The sequence below is a fragment of the Xiphophorus maculatus genome, chromosome 23 (genome assembly GCF_002775205.1).
Source record: "Xiphophorus maculatus strain JP 163 A chromosome 23, X_maculatus-5.0-male, whole genome shotgun sequence".
NCBI lineage: Eukaryota > Metazoa > Chordata > Actinopteri > Cyprinodontiformes > Poeciliidae > Xiphophorus > Xiphophorus maculatus.
The window spans coordinates 24094139-24115581 of record NC_036465.1 but is presented as its reverse complement, the minus strand read 5'-3'; the positions used below and the strand labels follow the sequence as shown (position 1 = coordinate 24115581).

General features: G+C 38.5%; 2 protein-coding genes across 2 annotated transcripts in view; one reads left to right on the top strand and one right to left on the bottom strand.

The window, feature by feature from the left end:
- LOC102236553 (moesin) overlaps nt 1-21443 on the top strand; it is a 43289-nt gene that overhangs the window by 5679 nt on the left and 16167 nt on the right. The window contains exon 2 of the mRNA XM_023328575.1: nt 14389-14537. The gene's annotated coding sequence lies outside the window, so the exon portion shown is untranslated. The remainder of the gene's footprint in view (nt 1-14388; nt 14538-21443) is intronic.
- Nucleotides 896-11855, bottom strand: zc4h2 (zinc finger C4H2-type containing). Its single transcript, XM_005810796.2, has 5 exons — nt 11692-11855; nt 10874-11045; nt 10475-10647; nt 6505-6667; nt 896-1583 (listed from the first exon to the last, which is right to left on the bottom strand). The coding sequence occupies exons 1-5, from the start codon at nt 11742-11744 to the stop codon at nt 1470-1472; spliced, it is 675 nt and encodes a 224-aa protein (XP_005810853.1). The 5' UTR covers nt 11745-11855; the 3' UTR covers nt 896-1469.

Sequence of the window (21443 nt, the reverse complement as noted above, 5' to 3'; positions counted from 1 at the left end):
TAGGGTTGCCTTAGCAACCACTAAAGAACGTGGAGTTGCCCTGGCAACAGATGAAATGAGGGGTTACCCTGACAAAAACGCAACAGGAACTCATTTAACAAATCCTCGCTGTCCTTTTTCAGACAGATAGCTGCAGACATGACAGCATATTAACAGAGTGAGAGGCACAATGATGCGCTGGAGTCAAACATATTCCTCCTTCTTTATCTTCAAACAAAGGCTAAGTCCATCCATTTGCTAGCAATGTTTATAGGGCTCCATAAAAGTAACGATACCCTCTAAACTTTTTTTGTTTTTCTGAATATTACGACTAAAAGCATAATTGTGAGGAGGCTGTGTTTTTTTTTTTTTTTTTAACAGTTCCTTCAAATGAAAAACTGAAAAGTGTGGCACGTGTTTCCCTCCAGTTTTATTGTGAGACAATGTATTGTCAAAAGTCGCCTCATTACGACAGATTCCACCTGCGTGAAGCTTAATCTCAAAGCCGTTGTTTTGCGAAAGCATCAGGAGTTTCTTAGAGCACAAGTAAAGTCGTCCTAAATGCATCAATGCCGTGGTAAATTGCGAGTTGATGCTCTTCTTCAGCAAGGTGGCTAGAGCTGATGAGAAGATGTGTGGATTAAGTGAAAAAAGGCAATCTTAGATGAAATCTATTAAAGGCAGAAAAACACCAGAAAATGGGGCTCAAAAAACATTCAGCCAGAGCTTTAATGTAAAGGTTGACATCAAAGCACCTTCGTGTTTTAAAATGGTCCAATCAGACATAAAAATGTGTGGCATGTCACACTTTCCAATGTATCATTTTGGGTAATGTTTGGAAACTATAACACCAAACCACAGGATGTTTAGCTCTAGTAATTGTTCTATGCACACAAGAAAGAAACATGGCACAAACTTAGTACAAAACATCAATTTATTTCCTTTTCGCAGTATTAAAGTTAAACATACTAGCTGTTTTTTTTAATTTTTTTCCCCCTTTTTCGTTTTGACTGTAAACATAAAACAATAGTGTAACTGTATTTAACTTAGAGAAACCATGTTATTTTACATTGTCACAAAAACTACACAGTCATGGCATGCACTGCAGAAGAATGAATTACACAAGATAATTAAAAGCAAACAGGAGCAACAATGGCAACAGTATTTGAATGAGTTCACTTTGCATTATTGCAACATACTATTCAGGGAGCTGCTACACTACGGTGGAAGTCACACATTTACATAGAGTAAACACATCCAAAGCGATGAAAACACAGACGACTTGTATGACATCACTGAATCCACAATTAAGCGCTGACAATACTGAGAAAATTTACTGAAGCAGAGAGTGTTGAAATCGTCCTCAAGCTCAGACCTTTTTTTTTTTTTTTACTTCCTCCAGTCATGTGGGGGAATAAATCTGGCTGATCCAAGATCAGTGGATCGGAGCAGTTTAAACCCTACTGAGAAGTTGAAGTTGTGACAAGGATCTACTCATCTGGTTTCCTCTTCGGCTTCTTTGGGTTGCGGGAGCGGCTCTTGGCCTTGCACAGCGGACATATGGGAGCGTTGCGGTGAATCTGCTGATGGCAGGACAGGCATGCCTGCAGAGAAGAGGTCCAGTCAAAAACTTTATTCTACACTTATTGAGTGCTGCTTTTGTTCCGACATGGAGAATCAAGAAAATAATTCAGTCATGTAAAATTTCCCTAAACCGATTTACGTAATAAATCCAGTAAGGTTAGTATGACTTTGGTCAGACTGATTCGATTGCTGCGGTGCCAGGCAGTAGTCACACTCCGTATACTTATTACATTTTATGTTATGACCATAAATATCAATGTGCTTGGCAGTGATTTAATTTGATAGACCCACACAAAGTAGTGCATAACTGTGGGAAGAGAACGATATAAGGCTTTCAGCATCTTCACTGATAAAAATCTGAAAAGTGTGGCATCCATTTTCATTCAGCTACTTCTACAAAGAGAGTTTCTAAATCAAACCTATCGTAACAAATTCCCATCAGTCCCCTAATTAGTCAACAGACTGTACAATGGCTAGAGCAGCCCAACAAAATCCTGAGGCTTGTGGAAAGTTGAATTTCAGATCCTTTTCTCCGTCCAATCTGATTGAGGGTTTTTTTTTTTAAAGAGGAATAGCAGAAAAAACCCTAAAAACAAGCAACTTTAATTGCTGCAAAAACTGATTCCGCAAAGTATTGACTCAGTGTGGAGGATAAGAAATGGATTTGGTTGTAACAAGACAAAATGTGGGGGGAACAAAAAAATTTAAGGGATGTGAAGCACTGTCCCACTGAAACCAAACTTGCATTACTTCCTATATAAAAAGGTGCTACGTGGATAAGTTATGGATTTACTCATTAACAGGATGTGAGAACATCTGTTAAGATGAGCAACATAAACTTATGACTACACTGACCTAAACAAAGCCCTGTTCGTTTAAAGTAAGGGCAGCACTTAGGTTGTTTACTAGTTTTTGTTCATAGATCACAACCAGGAGATAGAGCTTCAAGATCAAAAGGTAACTGAAAAGTGCTGTGACACCCTGCTGCTAACAATATTAGTATCGATGTGTTCCATCTGTGTTCGCATTTCAGCTGCACTTCCCAAATTTTCTGTCACCGAGGCACATTGGGAAATTGTCTTTGCAATGTCCCAAATCTGAACAACTCTCTAGGTGTTTCACAGTTACAACATATGGTCAAAAAAAAAAAAAAACACAATTCAAGCAAAGCACAAGCGCCAACTGCCCAGTGTTTAGTATACAGGCTTGAAAGGAATTAGTTTGACATAAAAAAGATAGAAAACAAAGGTCTTCTGTAAATGAGTAACCAAATGCAACCCACTTTAAACATATTTTACCAACAAACATGCCAAACTAAATTGGAACAGATTATTAAAAAAAAAAAAAAAAAACTGTGCTTGAGTGGATCCAAATTGATGTAAGGTTGCAGGAGATTGGTACATCACCAGCTCTGAGTAGAATTATCAAGACCTGCCCATCATTATCTTCCACCAAGCTCCACTTTTAAATCATTAAACCTGGGAAGTAGATGTCGTATGAATATTTTGTTGATTTTTGGGTGCTCTCAAATAAGCCTTAAAAAGCCAATTTGTTGCTGCACTTCTATTTTTAGAAGTTGGAAAGCTCTAACTGGTGGCTACCACAGCTATGGACAGACAGTAGTGCATTGATGAACAATAAGTACATTGCATGGCTTCTTGGTTGCACAGGTTTAATGAAAGCACCATAAAGGTTTGCAAATTAATACACTGAAAGCCCCTTTTATGCTAATCTTAGCTTGCTAGCTAAGCATTTTAGCTAGCTGCTAGCAGAATGTACATGTTAAGAGTTTAGATTGGGCCCAAAAATATCCAGCCCGATCTGGCCAGAGCCCGTAGACATCGTGTCCAAGCCCGATCTGACCCAACTAATTAACTTTAATTATAGGCCGGCGTCCGAAGTAAACCTGACATATTATTTTAATTACGATTTTAGAGCATTCATTTTTAGAACATAATTTGAGTAAGTAGTTCAACTTCTCCCGTTTTTAGATTTTATGTAATGTCTTCAAGCGGCATCTCGTTGCGTGTGACTGCAGTGTGAGTCAAGTGTAAATAATCTGGTGTGTGAGATAGATAGGAGTGGAGCAGGGCGGGTCTGCGTGCGCATTTATTGTGCAATGCGCTATGCTTGTTAAAGTCTAACGAACTTTTGCACCTTTTTTTGCTTTCCTCAATAGGGTAAGCTGCCAACTTCTCTATTTAGACTATAAGTAGTAAGGCTAAGGCTGCACCGATTACAGTTTTATGGCCGATTGTCGATCTTTAAAAAGTCTGACCTGCCGATTCCGACTTTGGCAGATACCAATTTTGTTTTGTCTTAAATATTGCAAAATATAGCAAGAAAGTCGCTGAGTTGGCAACAGCAGGGTGATTATTATTACTGAAAATGTGCAAACATGCCCTGGTGGGCCGGAGAACAAAAGAGGACAGTGGCTGATTTTTATACCTTTTTGGAGGTAGACAAGATCGATGGATAAGATCGGTTTCACATATAAATATCAGCTGATGACCAATCTCCGAAGATTAAATTGACTCCAATAAATTGTTGTACCCTTAAGTAGTAGATTAACAAACTTAATATTGTGCATTCTCATTTAGGTTTCTCTGTACTACAAGTATTGTAGGCCAACTAATCGTGACACACAAGGCCAATCCTGACCCGATCATCAAGCAAATAATTTAGGCTTGACCCGGTCCGAATTTTGAGTCGGGTTCAGGTCATAAATCTAAACTCTAATGTTGGCTGACATACTGGCTAGTATGCTTAAATTAGCATATTAGCAAATTTAAGTATTTTACCAATACAAGCATAAGCTACTATTAGCAATAAAGCTAGCTAATCCTGGCTAATCTTCTAGTGATAGCTATGCTAATATTTGCGGATTAGCCAAGCTAATGATAATATTTTGTAGCAGACAGTGACACCTATTGTTAGGTAACATGTTATAAGTCATTTGCTTACTACCAACATCATACCAAACAGTAGCATACTACCCAACTTTAATATAACCTTTGCGATTGATTGCTAGCATGCTGATTTTTGCATTTAGCTCACGTTAAGCAATTTTGCCAATAGCACATTCCAGCTATTGGCATAACAAATAGCTTTTGCTGATAGCTCACATGCTATTACCACCTTGGTAACCAATAGTGATATATTAGCTAATCCGAGCATAATCGGTTATATTTGCTATCAATCCCAGTATGCCAATATTACATATCGTCTTTGGTGATGTGCTCCAAGGCTGAGGTTAGACGGCCTCCTTGCCATCACCCTGATCTTTAACTTCAATAAGTCATCCTGTTGATCAAAGTGTTGTGCTCATTCCAACCACTTAAACCAGATACTAATAAAAGAGGTGTGAAAGGCAGGGTTAATAGAGTGTAGTAGTTCTTTTATTCGTGGTGTTTTTTGGTGGCAGGAGACATTTCATGAAAATCTCTGGAAGAACACAAAGAAAATTAAATCTCTCCTGGATGGTCTATTTATACTTGAATGCAAATATTTCTATTATCATATCTAATTTGAGGCAGCTGATTGGGATTCATAAACATTATTTAATCCACATTCTGGTGACAAACCCCTGGACTCACTCCACTGTGAAAAGCAAACTGTACAAATCTGTTATCAAACATTTCCTATATATGCATAGTGGTTTATAATACATTTGCTGGCCATTTGCTATCATGTTTTTTGACAAAATATATGTTTATCACAAATGTATTGATGGTCATTGAGTTCAGCGCTGAGTAAAAGTTGTGCAGAGATTTTTCTTTTAACCAGAAAGTATTTAGTGGATTAATAATCCCTGCATTCCTTTGAGGTGCTGTCATTCTGGATTATTATGGTTAAATGAAGGAATTACAGTTCAGTTATTTAGGCAATAATGCATAAAAATGTCCTTAATTAGATTTTCTTGTCAGCTGATATCAAACCATTCTTATTAATAATCTGCTGACATTATTTTGAACCTAGATGACGTTTTGGTGACAATCTCTTTTGTATTTTAAAGCTTTCTAGCAAGAGGTGAAACAGATTTTTCTCCATGTTCCTGTGTGTAAAAACCCTTGGCTACAGTCAGCAGAGGGGTGTGTGTGTGTGTTTGTGTGTGTGCTTCATACGCAGTTGAGTTCAACTCCATCTAAGCTGAACTCAACTGCGTATGTTTGGGGGGAAGAAAGTGTTTGCTTTACATCCAAATAAAGTTTTGTATTGTTATTCTTTTTACGGCCAAATGTTCTTAAGTATGGAAGCACTTGATAATAACTGTTATATAAGGTTTGGGCCCTCTATAAGATTTTGTTGCAAACTGCAGAAACACAGGCAGCTTATATAATGGATGCATGTTTTTTGATAAAATATACATTTATTACATAAATGTATAGATGGTCATTGATCAACCCAGTGTCTGCTTGTGTTAATGTGAGAGTTTATGGACCAGGACAAATCGCTTTATTCCACTTTGATCACATTTATCCATGTACATAATGGTAATACGGAAATAAATGCAACTTAAACCAGGTAAAACCAATAAATAATGCTCACAGTTAATAACATTGTACTCACTTTACATAAGATTTTGAATAAAGGGCTTAATAGATTCATTTTCCTCTGTTCCACTTATGACTGAACCACTTAAAACTGGTAATTTCCAGTCAAATATTTGACTCTTATTCATGGGAAACAAGTCTTCAATTGTACTAGTTTCCCTCATACTGAAGACTTATTTCATGCAAAAAATATGAAAAAAAAGTCTAAAAAAATAGATTGAAAATCTGCTGATAATGTATAGTGTTAGAATAGCATTCACTTTATAAATTTTTTATTTAAAATTCTCATAAAGATACTATTAATATCTAAAAAAAAAAAAAAACTAATAAGAAAGGGTGTCTATCCACGCACTTTGATCTCTGCTGCATCTGTTTTAAATGAGAATACCTTCATGGGTGGCGGCTGCTGCCTGAAGGTGGCTGTCTGCCGGGCGTCTTGCTTCCTGGACACCTGAAGCTGCTGCGCCGCTGCTGCAGCTGCAGCAAGAGATTCTGGGATGGCGGGCTCATGTGGCTCCTTCTGCCACTCTGCCTTCTGCTTCTCAAAATAACTGTTCAAAGCATAATGGAAAAAAAAGAGAAGGAAATAAAGCTGGTAAGCAAATCTTATTTAGATCTTAGAATTCCCACAGCTGACACTACCCCAGTCCACAATGAGCATCTTACGCAGAAGAAAATTACAGTTGTGTCACCGTTTTTTTTTTAATGCAAAAGTCGGATCAAACGCCTGAAGTATTTAAAAAAGACTGTTAGCACGCTTAGCACGTGTACGCGTGCGTGCGTGAGGGGGTGCACGTGGGTGTGTGCAGGGGAGGGCTGGGAAAGAAATGTGGCCTTGGACTTTATGCATGACTGGCCCTTTTTCAAAGACAAAAAAAAGTGATATCCCCTTTCATTACCCTCTCTGGTTTCTCTCAAAATAGGTCCGGGCTAGAGCAGATCTTTGTGCATTCACAGAACAAATTTAATGTGTTACATTTCCTGTGAACACGAGTGACCCCTGTGCCAAGCATGTTGGCCTTTTTACTATCACTGCATAACCCACATGTGTTTCTGATATTTAGCTTCTAACTTCTATTCAGGTTAATATTTCACAGGAGATTTTCTCCCCCACCCCATTTTCTGAGGCATAGAACGTTCATTTTTCTCCCGACATGTCACTCTCTGATATTCTCCTAAAACGTACCCAGCAAGCTGTTTGGGGGTGTGATTTCATTTTCTTCAAATCTGCTCTCTCTCTTCTTGTCATACAGTTTCGCAGGGAACTTTTATTATTTACTACAATTACTCCATAAATCTGTCACTCTGCTTCTGCAATGAGTTGCATATACTAAGAAAAACCGCAGGGGAACATAAGCCTCAGCTTTCGAAGTCTCTTTTATGGCCGGCTGATAGTCGAGTGGGAATGTCACCAGAACGGGAAGGAGAGACAACAACCACCTGGCCAGCAATGAACTCATCACTCGAGCCTGTGCACAATACACGGCCAAATCGCAAAGTGAACCGACCAACAATGTTGTCAGCCCACGGAGCAGCAGTAGGTCAGGGCTCTTACCGCACACTTTTTTTGTGTGAGTGTTTTAGTCTACTAGAAATCTCAAGAGCCTTATTACTTATTAGGAAGCTCACATGTTATTTTCCAGCTGTTAGTAGTAGCACTCTTTAGGTTAGTAAAATGGAAAAGAAAAATCTCTTATGAAAAGTTTTTCTTTCTTAAACTGACTTCAAGACAAGAACGTGGCCTTCAGTGTAAATAAACACGGCAATTATAAATAAACTTCCATGAGGAATATCTTTCAGTTACACTTCAGCACTCTTCCCGTAGAGCAAAAACACGGATGACAAAACTAAAAACAACACCCGACGCTCCGGACTCGGGATACCTGAGAGTCTGTCCGTCCAAAAAAAACTCTGGATGAGTTTAACTTCTATGTTCTAGCGCCATTAACTATGATTTGCAGCGGCAAATTGTACAATCATCTGCTGTTGATGGATGTCAGCCTGCGGTTTGTGCTGCTGGAAGCCTACTTGTCAGACCACCCTGATGTACCTCCAATTTTGTGGATGACACGGATTTTTATGAAGCCTGAAATGGCCTCATTCGTCACCATCATTTTGGCAGTTTCTACAGCTGGGAAAAGACTGGACAAAATTAGGATAAAAAAGAAAGTTTTTCAATAGATGTTAATGTCTGAACAGTCCAGCTGATCAAGAAAATACCAATAAGAAACTGAAAGGGTTTTAAAACACTATCAAAAGGATGGCGTTTTTAAAGGACCAGTTCACCTAAATCACACACAAAAAAAGGCATTTCGCGATAATTTATTAAAATTTATTAGCATTTTTACTTCAGATTGTGTACAGCATAGTAAATAAACGATAACTTAGCCATTTTATCGTCAGTATTGTCATACTTAGTTGAAATTAAAATCAAACTGGAACTTCTTGGACCAGTGTTTGCAAAAAGATCACATCCCACTCAACTGCAACTTGATAAAGCGTGTCAAATTTGTGTTCTCAAAATAATATGCACAGAATTTGTCCTTCAAGCTAAAGCCCACAAAAGAGTGTCACAAATTTTTATACACATCCAAACTGTAATTATACACTAATGAACCAACACAGAGTATACGTCTGTTATATGGCCAACAAATAGCCATATCCACTGTGTAATCCTTCATGCGTCAGATTTAACTCAGTGTCGGCCCATACCAAGTTTGTCTCAAAAACTATTTTGCGCTGGTAACTGTAGCTGTGACTTGTCATAAAGTAAGATTACATGGTCTTGCCTGAGAAACACCAGAACGTCAATAGCTTCAAAGCGTAAAGCTATGAGGTCAGCTGGAATGCACATTAAAATGCCATCCATTGCTGTAAATATTCAATGCGCCATGATGCTAAAATAAACCCTGTAAAGGATTACTTTTAACCTACTGTATTTCATCTGTAAGGCTTCTGCTTTATCACTGCAAGCAGTAAACATGTTATGATACTAAAGGCAAATAAAACGAATTAAAGCGTATTACGCAAATATCAAGTCATTTTTTTATACAAGATCTTTTACATAATATTCAAATAACAAAAAAAGTATCTTACCTCCAGGACTTGTTACAAATTAATTGTAGAATAATAATAATAAAAAAATTACAGCATCCTGTAAAGGGTTTTTCACATTTTGTCAAATCACAGCCACAAATTTCAGTGCAGTTTTTTTTTTTTTTTTTTTTGTCCCTGAAAGGTTTTTACCTCACTAGATTGTAAACACAGCTGTTCTGTTGGGATGATATGACGAAGGACTTACATGAAGTGAACAATCAGCTCAAGGAAAAAGTTGTGGATAAATTCAAAGGATTAAATCACAAAAAGGCATCAAAATCTTTGACAGCCTCACAGGCCACTGCACCCTCCATCATTTCAAAATGGAAAGAATGTGGCACAACTGACAGGCCAGATGAAGAATTTATTCAAAAGCTGCAGACATACATTGACAGGAAAACCGTTGATTCTCGACAAATCTGGCATTTATGGAAGGGGAGCTTTAAAAGAAAACATTGTTGAAAGAAAGCAATGAAAAAGCTGGTCATGAAGCATTTAGCAGCTGATAAGAGCCAATTACAGGGCAGCTTACTGTAATCATACAATCAGAGACACCAGGGAATGATTTAGATTCCCTTGCAGCGCAAGTGTGTCATTAGGATACTTTTGCTGAATAATTTGATGCCCAGATTGATTCAGAGTAAATCACTTTTCCTGATACCCGCCACGGCACAGTCACAACAAAATACACATCAAGTGTGGCCATCATGGGCAATGACTGCTTCTCCCACTGGCCAAATAAAATGTCAGTATGCAGAATATTTGCATGCATGCCTATCAAATATTGGATCCAAGCAGTTCTATGCAATTGCAAAATTGCAAATTCTGAAATTATTATGGTGGTTTTGATTGGATATATTGTGTAGCTTTAGTTTATTAATGAGTTAATTCTGTTCCAAAGTCCAGATCCACATCGTACTGCAACAAAAATCTTAATCTCTGTAGTGCAAAGCCTAAGGGACTGGCAGCAGTTTTTGTAAAAGAAGGCTGTTTTACAAAGCTAATTACAAATATACATCACATTTTAACTATTTTATGTGTACTATAGATACTTCTACATCTTCTTTACTTACTATTATGCTCCAATATGTGTTTGTCAATCACAAAAAATAAAACAGAATTAGGTTTGTGGTTGCAACATCACAAAATGCATATTTAAGAAAACTCAAGATGACACATGTTTTTAGTGAATGCAGTAGGGACCACATTAAGTAGAAGATCTGCTGTGTTGTATTTACCTGTCAGTGTGTGCATATACTTACTCCAGAGAGAGCTTTTCCTCCTCTTCGTTCAAGTTGGGCAGTCTGTGCAGACCTAAAGTCATTCTGAGTGCATCAACATGCTCCTTCAGAGGCTTGTACTCGTCATGGAGGCGGCGAGTTGTCTCCAGCAATTTATTCAGGTCGTTCTCTGACTGCTTTATGGTGCTCTCCATCTAACATGACAGATTAATACAGACGTTTTAGTCAAAAAAAGATGGTAAGACTTCAGAGCCTGAAACAATGGATTCCACTTAGAGCCAGATGCCAGTCCTTTGATTGACAATGAAGAATTTTTCAAATAACAACCTTTCAGTCGCTGGAACTCCGCTGGAAGTTTTATTTAACAATAACCAAATGGGTTTAAGGGTTCAAGAGCATTTAGGAATTTGACCAACTCACCACATTAATATCTGCATGGATGAGGCGCAGCTCTTCAACATGGGCCATTTTCTCTTGCAGAAGGAGATCCATTTCTTGTTTGTATTCTTTTAAATGCTTCTCCTCCGACTCCAGAGCCTCAAACTCCATCTTTAGGCGAGACTTAATCTTCTGCATCTGGATCGTCTTGTTTCTGCAAGCCCGTGGCACACATTTTTATTGTTTTTTTTCCTCCCCTCCAACTATCAGGATTCTGAATAGGTTTACTCTATCACGGAGTCAGATAATTTATACCCCAAACAATAACATCTTTTACAGAAAGAAAGAAAAAAATGACCCACCAATTCCGTAAATTGTAATTACAGTGTTCAAAACTGCACAAACCTGTTTCTAAAGAAAAGACTGCTAATTAAAAAAAAAAAAAAAATCCCACCATCCCGTCACTTCTGCTAACCAGCCAAACGACAGATAGCTAAGCTAAGGACCTAGCTAGCACAGTTCAGCAGAGCACATCTGGCATTTGTTGTGATACATCTGGGATTTTGATGCATTAGCCCTAATAGGCGCTTTCAGCACCCGAATTCCGTCTGTATTTGTTACACAATTAGCCCGCCTGTCCACGTTGTCAGAAACAGAATACTGGAAGATGTAGAGCAGCACAACGCCTTTAATTCAAAGCAGAACGGCTAATATTAGCGAGGTAAGAAACAAAAGCGAAGCCATGGAGGGTGGGGTGGGGGAGTTATTCCCAGACGGCTAAAGCTAGCTAACTTAACGCTTCCAAACACTAGCCAAACATCTGGAAAACATTCATTGAAGAGGCAGAATTTGCGCTTTACCGTATTTCCAAGATATTCTCCAGCTTGCACATTATTTCTTGTTCGTCCGCCATGGTTTTTAATGCCCCTTAGTTATTATTCAGCTGGTCACCCGCTCCGTTACCCCAGCAAGGCCACACAGTTGTCTCCTGGTGATAAAAAAAAACAAAAAAAAAACCCACAATAGCCAGCGTGAGCGCGCACCGGTGCACGCGCGCGCAAAGTGAAACCGTGACAACGTTAGACGACAGAGAAAGCACGAGCTAAATTACGTAGTTTCTGCCTCCTTTACCCTAAAGGGCAGATGCAAAGGAGCGGGGCAAAACGATAAATAAATTATCGAGCCATTATTTCTGTCATCTGCTTTCTATACAGAGCGTTGGAAAAGTATCCACACAGCTCACTTCAACCTCAATGGTTAACGGTTTCCACTTTTTTATTTTTATTTTTTTCTCGAAATGAAAATCTGAAAACTGGCGTGTGTACTACTTTTTTTTTTTTTCTTTCTTCACATTTTTCAGGTGGGAGAAGTTATTGACAGGGCAACCAAGGGTGATGAACTATAAAGCTTAAATAGGCTTCAGCAGTGACAAAAATAGAGCCGTTCTTTAAGGTAAGCTAGTTACTTTTTAAGTTTATCACAAGGCAAGTAGGGATCACAAATTGTGTAGAGAGATTCTCTGGACAGATGAGACTGGACTTTTACTTTCTGTTTACAAAGGATGACTAATAGTCTGTCGTACATCAACCTGAATGGACAGGACGCGGTGGCAGCATCATGCTGCATATGAGGGATGCATTTCTTCAGGGACTCTGATGAGAGTTAGGGAGATAGATGGAGATAAGTACAGAGCATGGAAAGAATAAAATAAAACTTGAGGTTTAACTCCTGCTTGCTTTACATCCAATTTGAGCTTTTTTTTTTTTTTTTGCATTAAAAAATAGGTTATTACTTCAGGGTATACATGTGCAGTTTTTACTGACAGTGGAACACCCCAGAAAGATTAGCAGCTGCATCTGAATCCAAATGTACACCACACTTGCCAAATTTTATTTGTTAAAAAAAACAACAACAAAAAACCCCCCATTTCTCTTCACCTTTACAATTATGAGCTAACTGTTGATCCAACCACTTACCAATAAAATTGTTGCCACACCAGGAAACCTGTCCCAGTAATTTAACTACCAATATGTTTGTGTTAATAATTAATCCTACACTAAAATCTTGCGTTACACACCAGTTAGTTCCGCAGAGTCCCATGCTTGGAATAGTTATCTGTACTTTATTAATACCTCCACTCAAAGCAGGATTAGCACCTTTAGAGAACTTTGGGACAGTGAAACTCAAGGAACCCTAGGGAAACTGACAGACCTAATCTAAATTACATGCATACTATGGCAAACCATTACATGATAAATACACTGGATCAGTGTTTCTCGATTCCCGTCCCCAGGGACCGCTGCCCTGGATGTTTTAGGTGTTTCCCTTCTGCCATTCACCTGACTTGAATACGTACGTGATTAACAGGCTTCTGCAGCACTTGATGGCATCCAGAGGACGTCATGCAATCATTTGAATCAGGTGTTCTGGAACAGAGACGCATCTAAAATACGCAGAACAGTGGTCCCCGGGGACCGGAAACACTGCACTCGATGACAATACCCTCTAAATAAACCTGTTCATCTGACTGGGTAATAGCCACACTGACAGAGAAGATTCTTAGAATAATTGCGGTAAGAATCACTTATGAACAGTTGTGTCTCTGACTCTCATTGTATTCAAACCCACCAAAACAGACAACATGGAATGTCAGACGCACAATGTTGACTTAGAGTTTCCACTGAGTGTTCCTGGTGAGCCAAGAGAAATAAAATAGTTGAACCATCATGTAAAAATCCTCGTCATGCTCTATGTATTTACGATCTGCAGGCGTGATTAGTTAGTTTTTTTTCTTTATTATGATATGATTAAATAAGGATCACAGGGATTTTTATTTCACCAGGTGTATCATCAACAGCGTGATATTATGTTATAAATTCTACATATTTCTATCACAGGTGTAATAAAACAGAATTATGTATCACTTTTATTCCAAGTTAAGCTGAGTTAGAAAATGGAAATAAATGAATGAACACCAATAAATTCTTTAGAGCACATGCGTCAAACTCAAGGCCTTGGGGCCAAATCCGGCCAGCATTAGTTTTTTTGAGGCCCTCTAGATAGACAAAACTTTCAAGAAAAAGTTTTGTGCTTGATTTTTATTGTATTAATCAGAGAAGTGTTTATTTGTATTCTGCCAAATTAAATAGCTATTTGTTAATATTTTAACTCTTAGAGGACATGTGTGATCTTGATATGGCCCAAAATGAAAACGAGTTGGACTTCCCCTCTTTGTAGGAACGAAAAAAACAGAACATTACTGACAACATTTTAGAACATAATTCTGTGCAGGCATACTAACAGCGACCACAACTATAATAGTTATGAAAAATAGCAGATGCAGACGCAACAAAATGTTCAAGTGTAATAAGACAATGTAAAGGCTTTCGTATATGAATTCAAAAACAAATTATTTGAAGAAATAAAATATGGAAACCTGTGCAAATAATAGCAGTAACGTGAACAGTTTGTTGTGCTTTTTGGGAAGAAGAGATGGTTATAACGTCTAACAGCTGCATGGAGGAAGGCCCAACCATAACACTTCTTTGTGCATTTAGGACGCAACTCCCCGTCACTGAAGGAGCTCTCCAGTTCTGTAACAGTATCATGCATGCAGTGGGAGAAATTTTCCAAGAGAGATGTTTTGCTGGTCCCTCGCCCCCTGCACCGTGTCGAAGGGACTTCCTGACGAGACCTTTTCTTTCTGGTGAGTTTATCCAGTCGTTTCCTCTTAGATGATGATCTTGTCCGACAGACAACACTGTGGAATATGGCACACTGTGAAGAAGGTGGTCATAATGTTGTACCTGATTTCTGTGTTAGAATTTCATCCGACCATAAGGCTTTCATCCTTAAATCTGAATGTGACTTAATAAATAATCTGCATTGAACTGAACGAGGAAGAAATAAATTCTTACTTGCTTAAAATTCAATTAAGCATCAAGAATATCAAATCCTTTTTAAAATAATGTGGTTCAGATGACTATCAATCCCACGTTTGACTACGATAATATTATGTAGGTCAGTCCCAAAGCCCTCATTACAGAGACTTGATATTATACCACTCTTCTTTATGTTTTATAGCTAATGCCTCTTTTTTCACACACACACATTACTGTAAAACACACTTTATTGCTAACTGGTCATCCGTAAAACAAAGGAAGAAAAATTCATTGGTATGTGTTTGTTTATAAATGTCTGTGATCTTTCCGCTCCCTATCTTTGCAACTTGTTACAAGCTGCTGTTACTCCCCAGAGCACATGCTTGCCCCAACACATTATGCTCAATGTTCCCAAAGTTACACCAACATTTAGAGAGGTATCTATCCATTGGGCTCTGCACCTTTGTATCAATAGAAATTTAAAAAATATATTTTAATGGAGATGCCGCCTGAAATATAAAATATTTAGTGTTAAATTCTGTCCTCTGCTTGTAATGTTTTTATGACCTCAACAGCTTTGTTAATGCTTGTTGTTTATTTTAACCGTTCTCTTCTAGATCCGCATATGTGTCATCTATTTCCCACCATGTCATTATTGTACATAAAAATTTGTTCTCAGTTACTCACCAAGGTAAATAAAGGTTAAAAGAATTAAAGATAATTAACATAAAACAGAACTGGTGATTCTGGTTCTGTCGACTGGTTATAAGCTGGGATTTCCTTAAATGGGACCAATGCAAATTTCCATTTTTTCACGTTTTATGCTTCAATTTGTATCTCAGCTGCTTCTGAAAAACAGCCCACGCACTTAAAAACATCACACAGCCATTTTCTGGCAATAATAAGTTGATGTTTTTTGGGGTCTGGAAAATGAACGGTTTCAAATGCTGAGTCACAATCTATGGGCACTGTACCATTACCTGGCAACCCCACCTGAAGCTAAAGCACGTTTGGTCAGTTGGTGTACCGTGCTGTACAATGGCTGCTGGAAAAGACAAATGTCTGGTTGTTGACTTACCACTCGTAAGCCACCCGCTGCATTCTCGATTGTTGTGCAGGAGACTCCACTTCTGCTTTTCACAGATGTATGGTTGTATAATTGCACATCTGTTTGCTGGCATTTTCACATGGTAGTGTAAACATTGAGTCGAGAGGCGTGATCAGCAGCAGCTTATTTGGACTTAAATGACAAGAGGCCCTAAAACAGCTCAATCTGAAAATAGGCAGACCTGACCAGACTGAAATCTCATTATTTAAAAATTATTTTTTGAAAAAAAAACAACAAAAAAAACCCTAAAAATGTAGTGAACATGTTTTGTGTAGCCCAAAGACCCATCCTAACCTGTTCAAAGAAGCAGTATAGGTCACCTATAAGAACTATTCTCATTGCCTGATTTATTTTCTGTTTTAAGTAATCATAGTTGTGCCTCATCAAGTTTATTTTATAGTACTTTTAAAAGCAGGTTGAAGCGACACCAAAGTGCTGTCCAAGGACACATGGAAAATATAAAATGAGAAAAGAATAAAATGACAAAAATGAAATAAAATAAAAACAAAACATCACAATAGAAAAGACATACATACATACATTCATAAATACATATTTTTATGTCCCGTTGTGGTTAATGCATCAGTTTTAAAAATGAATCCATTCACTGAACACGGAACGGCATTTAGCAAAATCTAAATACAAACCTCATATTTCCTCTAAATTACTGGATTCCAGGATCTAGTCTCTCTGAATAAACTGACTATATAATTTATGTTATGCTTAGCAACCTATAATAGCATCATAGAACGCTGAATGGATTTGATGGCAGTGCTTTGAAAGTGGGTGGAGAATGATGTGATTTACGACGGAGTTCAGTTTAGTCTAATGAAAAAAACCAGCTAGACTGTTTTATTGTATATGAGTCAGAGAAGGAAGCAATTTTCTCATCGCTTCCTGGTGATTCAGAGTGAACTTCAACAACAAGCATGGGTTTGAAAAGAGATGGTGGATTAACATGTAGCAGCAGAGTCAGTCCCCCTTCAGGTTGACCTCTCTACAAGAACTGTCAGAGCTTTCATCAGCAAGTGGTGGTGGGGTGTCTATCGATCTCTTTCGAGGATGTCTTCACCTCCTCCTAGACTTAAGTGAAAATTGTGGGTTCAAAGTACTCACAGGGAAAGGATCATCTTAAACCAAGGTGGCCTTTCCCAGTTGCAACCTCTCTGTCTTAGATGTCAGTACTCCCAGGAAATTCGGCAAGAGGTGCACGGCGAGCTGCTGGAGATGAGGCGAGAAGGGGGATTCTGTCTCATAACTGAGTGTCGGAAATGTCTCAAATACCGTTCTCTTCAAGTCCTGCTGGAGTGAACTGAAGAGGAGGACTTCAGTTCTTGAACAGGAGTCGGAAGAGCAGGGATGACTAGAACCTCATCCAATTCTCTGGCAGGTTTAGAATCCTCATTAACTTTATGTTTCTCCCTTTTTTTCTTTTTGTTGTTGTCTTGAACATAAAACATACCTTATAAGTTGAGAAGCTACCAGGTCATCTCTGTTGCAGAGGGAAATGTGGTGTGATATTTCAGACTGTGGACACAATTGGAAGCCCTGTCTTAAGGTGACCTTATTGTGACCCCAACAGACAGCTCACTAAAAACCTACAGTAGTGCATTTTTAGGATAACAACCCCCCCACCCCCCCAAAAGTCCTGCAGAACTTTTGGAGCCACCTTCATCTCTACATGTTTCTCTCTCTCAGGTTGACTCTAGGAGTTTTGTCACTTGCATTCAGAAAAGTTAATCTTACAACCCCCGTATTAAGGTTAAAAATACGTAGCAAAGGGTAAATGGACTGAACTTATAGAGCGCTTTACACTAGAGTCACATTCACAAACAAACACATTTATATACCGATACGCAGATCGGTAGGCAATTTGGGGTTAAGTGCCTTGCCCAGAGGCACATCGATGTGTGGCAGGAGGAAGCTGGAATCGAACCTACAACCTTCCAATCGCAAGACGACTACTCTACCAAAGAGCCACAGTCACCCAGTAGTTCAATACTTAGGGTGCAGTTTAGATGCTACACCCTATTGATATAATGTATGAAATAGAATTTTGGATAAGAACACGTTCAAGAAACATCTGCAAACTTTGATTAAAAAACAGCAACAGTATGTTTTAGAAATACTTAAACATGTATAAAACAACAGATTAGCACCAATGTATTCACAACTACTAAATCATTTTTAGTAATTGAGATATTCTAAGTAAGACTTATGTCAACACAGTGTTGACATTTTGCAATAATAGCTTATCCAACATTTACTCCTACTGGTTATTTCCTGCTTGTTTCCATAATTACAGCTTCCTGTTGAGATCAACTAAGAAGACGTAGTTAGGCGGTGCCTCTGGTGTATCTGAAACCGATTCCTCTGGAATTTTTTTATTTTTTCAAGGGAACATCCCCAACGGAACAAGCCGTGTGATGCTGGCGAACGTCTGACAGCAGTAAAATATTTATTGATGCTCTGCGGGCTATAAAAGTATTAGTATGCTTGAATGGAGTATGGTTAATGTTACCACATACAGTACATCAAATTTGTTGCAAATCAGCTGATGTTTTTTCCTTTAAAAATGGTTTTAATACAATCATTTCAAAGTTACAAACTGCTTGAAAGAATATAGCAGCTACTGGAGCTTCCTTTTTTTTCCGCCCCGCAAAGCAGCTCTTTTATATCGTCCTGTGAAAGAAAAATCCACCTGAAATTAAATAGTGGTCCCATGGTAACACCTGAAGGTTCTGTGCTTTTCTTAAGACACAGTATACTCAGAGGTGATTAAGGAGTTAAATACTCCACATCATCACAGGGCTCAAACTGGGAAACCATGCTGCTTTTCTTTGTGTTGATAATGTTTTTTTCTAAGAGAACAAACATATTTGGGAACTTTTGTGATCCGGTAAAATGTGCATTACATAGCGCCCTCTCCTTTCGATCAAATTGCAATGCTGTGCAGCATAACTTTTGAACTTTGTCATACTTTGATAGGTTCCAACCACAAACGCCAATGTATTTCAATGGGATTTAATGTGACAGATCAAAAGACAAGAGGACATAACCTACGCAGTGGGACAAAAAGGATACATTATTTTCTTCTCTTTTTTTTCTTTTTCTTTTTACAAATAATAATCTGAAAAGTCTGGAGTGCATTTGTATTCAGCAATTACAGCCCCAAGTCTTCTGGGGTGTATTCTTATCAGCTTTGCAAGAGGCTATTCATCTTAGCTTAAATAGCTCAAGCTCAGTTAATCGGATGGAAAGCGTCTGTTAACATTAGAATCAGAGTTAGCTTTATTACACGAGTCTGAGTGTACAAACAAGGAATGTAGAGTGTGCAACATGTTAATGTTTAAAATGAATTTAGACTGTACATTTAGTCTAAAATCAAAGCAGTTTTATCTGGACCATTCCTTGTTGTAGGTTTAGGGCTACTAGAAGCTTCTCTCCAAGTTTTAAGTCTTTTGGATTGCCTCATATTTAAAACTCTAGGATTGTCCTTAATTTAGCTTCTTTCATTAGAACCTGGCTGACAACACAAAGTAGATCAAAAGCCAGTACATCTTGCTTAAAGACCCAACTAAAGACAATTCAAGAACAGATGAGAAACAATGTCATTGACATTTATCAAACTGGGAGAGTTTCTAAGGTTTTTTGGACTTTAGCTAACTGTAGCGGGAGCCGTTCACTTAAGTTTAGTTCAAAGTTCAAGATTCGACAAGAAATGACCAAATACTGACAAAAATGGCTTTGATGGGGAAAGTCAAAAAACACTACTGACCAAAAATAACACAAAGGGCCCATTTCATGTTTCACATAAAGAAACCCGTCTTGTTAATCCCCTAACATTTTGAGGAAAAGGTTCTATGGACTGTCGATACAAAAGTAGAAACTTCAGGAAAGTGTGTTGCGTCTGCTGTAAAACTAACAACATGTCTTACCAACAGCCAGACCTGGTAGTAGTATTTTGAGAACAGAGGGAGAAGTTGTAAATAATGATGCTAATTTTCTGTGCTGTTTTAGATTTGTAGTTTGCCTGTAGTTTTAGCAGTGGCGGCGAAGGAATTGAACATAGCCACTCAGTCCGTGTTGGCCACACTTCCAAATATCGAACTAGCATCAACAGCCATCTTGTTCAGCTTGGCACGTCTCTCTTTATAGTGGAAGATGGTTGTTTACAGCACAGGCAATTTCCAGTTAGCTTCATAGCGTCAAAATGGCGTATAACATACGTCACGGCCAAACGTTGGCGAATGGATAAAATTCAAAACTTCAACAGTATCCAGCAATTGCTTCTCAATAGCCGAGGACCCAGACGCTCCATGCGCAGCAAAGCGTCGTAAAAAGCTTTTTCTACTACCAGACTAATATCCAACCGTCAGTCAATGAGTTCGAGCTGTTGGGTTGTGCAAGGGGTCGATGATCTGAAGTCCACCACCACGTCCGCCTCTAAATGGCTCAACAGAATGGTCAAGGTCATGTCTAAAACCCATCGAGATGCCGTGGTATGACCGTACACAGGCTCCAAAACCCTCCAATGAGTCTGACTTAAACCAGTCCTGAAAAAAGGAGCGGGCCAAGATTCAGAGTTTTGATGTTGAGGTAATTTAGTGAGTGAAAAGTCTTAGCAGGAGGTTGTTCTTCACCTAAGCCTACTTTCACCCGACATTCACCTGTTATATATATGGCTGTGCTTCAGATTTCCAGCAGAACATTTCTCACATGGCGATAATAGGAAACATAGCATCAGAAAAGAGTAAGAGGTCAAAGTGTTTTTGAATCGCGGGCAGGCACCGCGGACACACGTCAAATGAAACAATTTATAATTACAAATGTGTGAAACAAAAAAAAAGTGTGTGGGGCTATAACTCAAGAAAGCCTCAGCTGTTCAAGATGGGGGTTCATGACAGTCAACAACATGTTAATACCTCGCTGAATCCTTCTGTTTCCTGTTTGCCTCCTTACACACGCTCCCTCCTGCTGGTTTAAACCTCTACCTTGGACTCAGCTCTGAACAGGAATTTTTTCCATCATCTGTGAAACGTTGAATGGAATTTTGCCTGTTTTTTTTCCTCTCAGTCAGCTCATACCTTTTTAAATCTCTCAATGAGCAAAGCGCTGCAGCTTCAATCTTTTTAGCATGTGGTCATTTTTAGTCAACCTTATTGACTCTGCCTCTTTGGAGACCGTCAGTCTAGCCGTGAGTTTAAGATGAAAGCACATGTTTGCTTCAGAAAACAAACCAAAAAAATAATCTTCTCATACTTTTTCTTTGTACTGCAGCCATATTTTTCACTGTAACAATGTCCTGCTGGAGGCCTGCGATACACCCACTTTTATAGCAGGTGAACAATGGCTACTGGTGCATTTCCTCAAACAAACCTCAGTGTTAGAGCTCCTTTTCAACACGTGCTTCAGTGGAAGGAATAAAACTTAAGGAAATCTGACCTTTTGTTCAAAAAGGAGATGGCATGGTCAAGCAACAAATTTGTTTAAATTTGACTGCTGACCTAAATCTAGTGCTGAATCCTAAACATGTCTTTGTTTTATTTTGCACATTTAAACTTGTTCTGAGTTGGAACAGAGCCTAACTTGCAGTGTCTTGTAAAAGTCTTCATAACCCCTC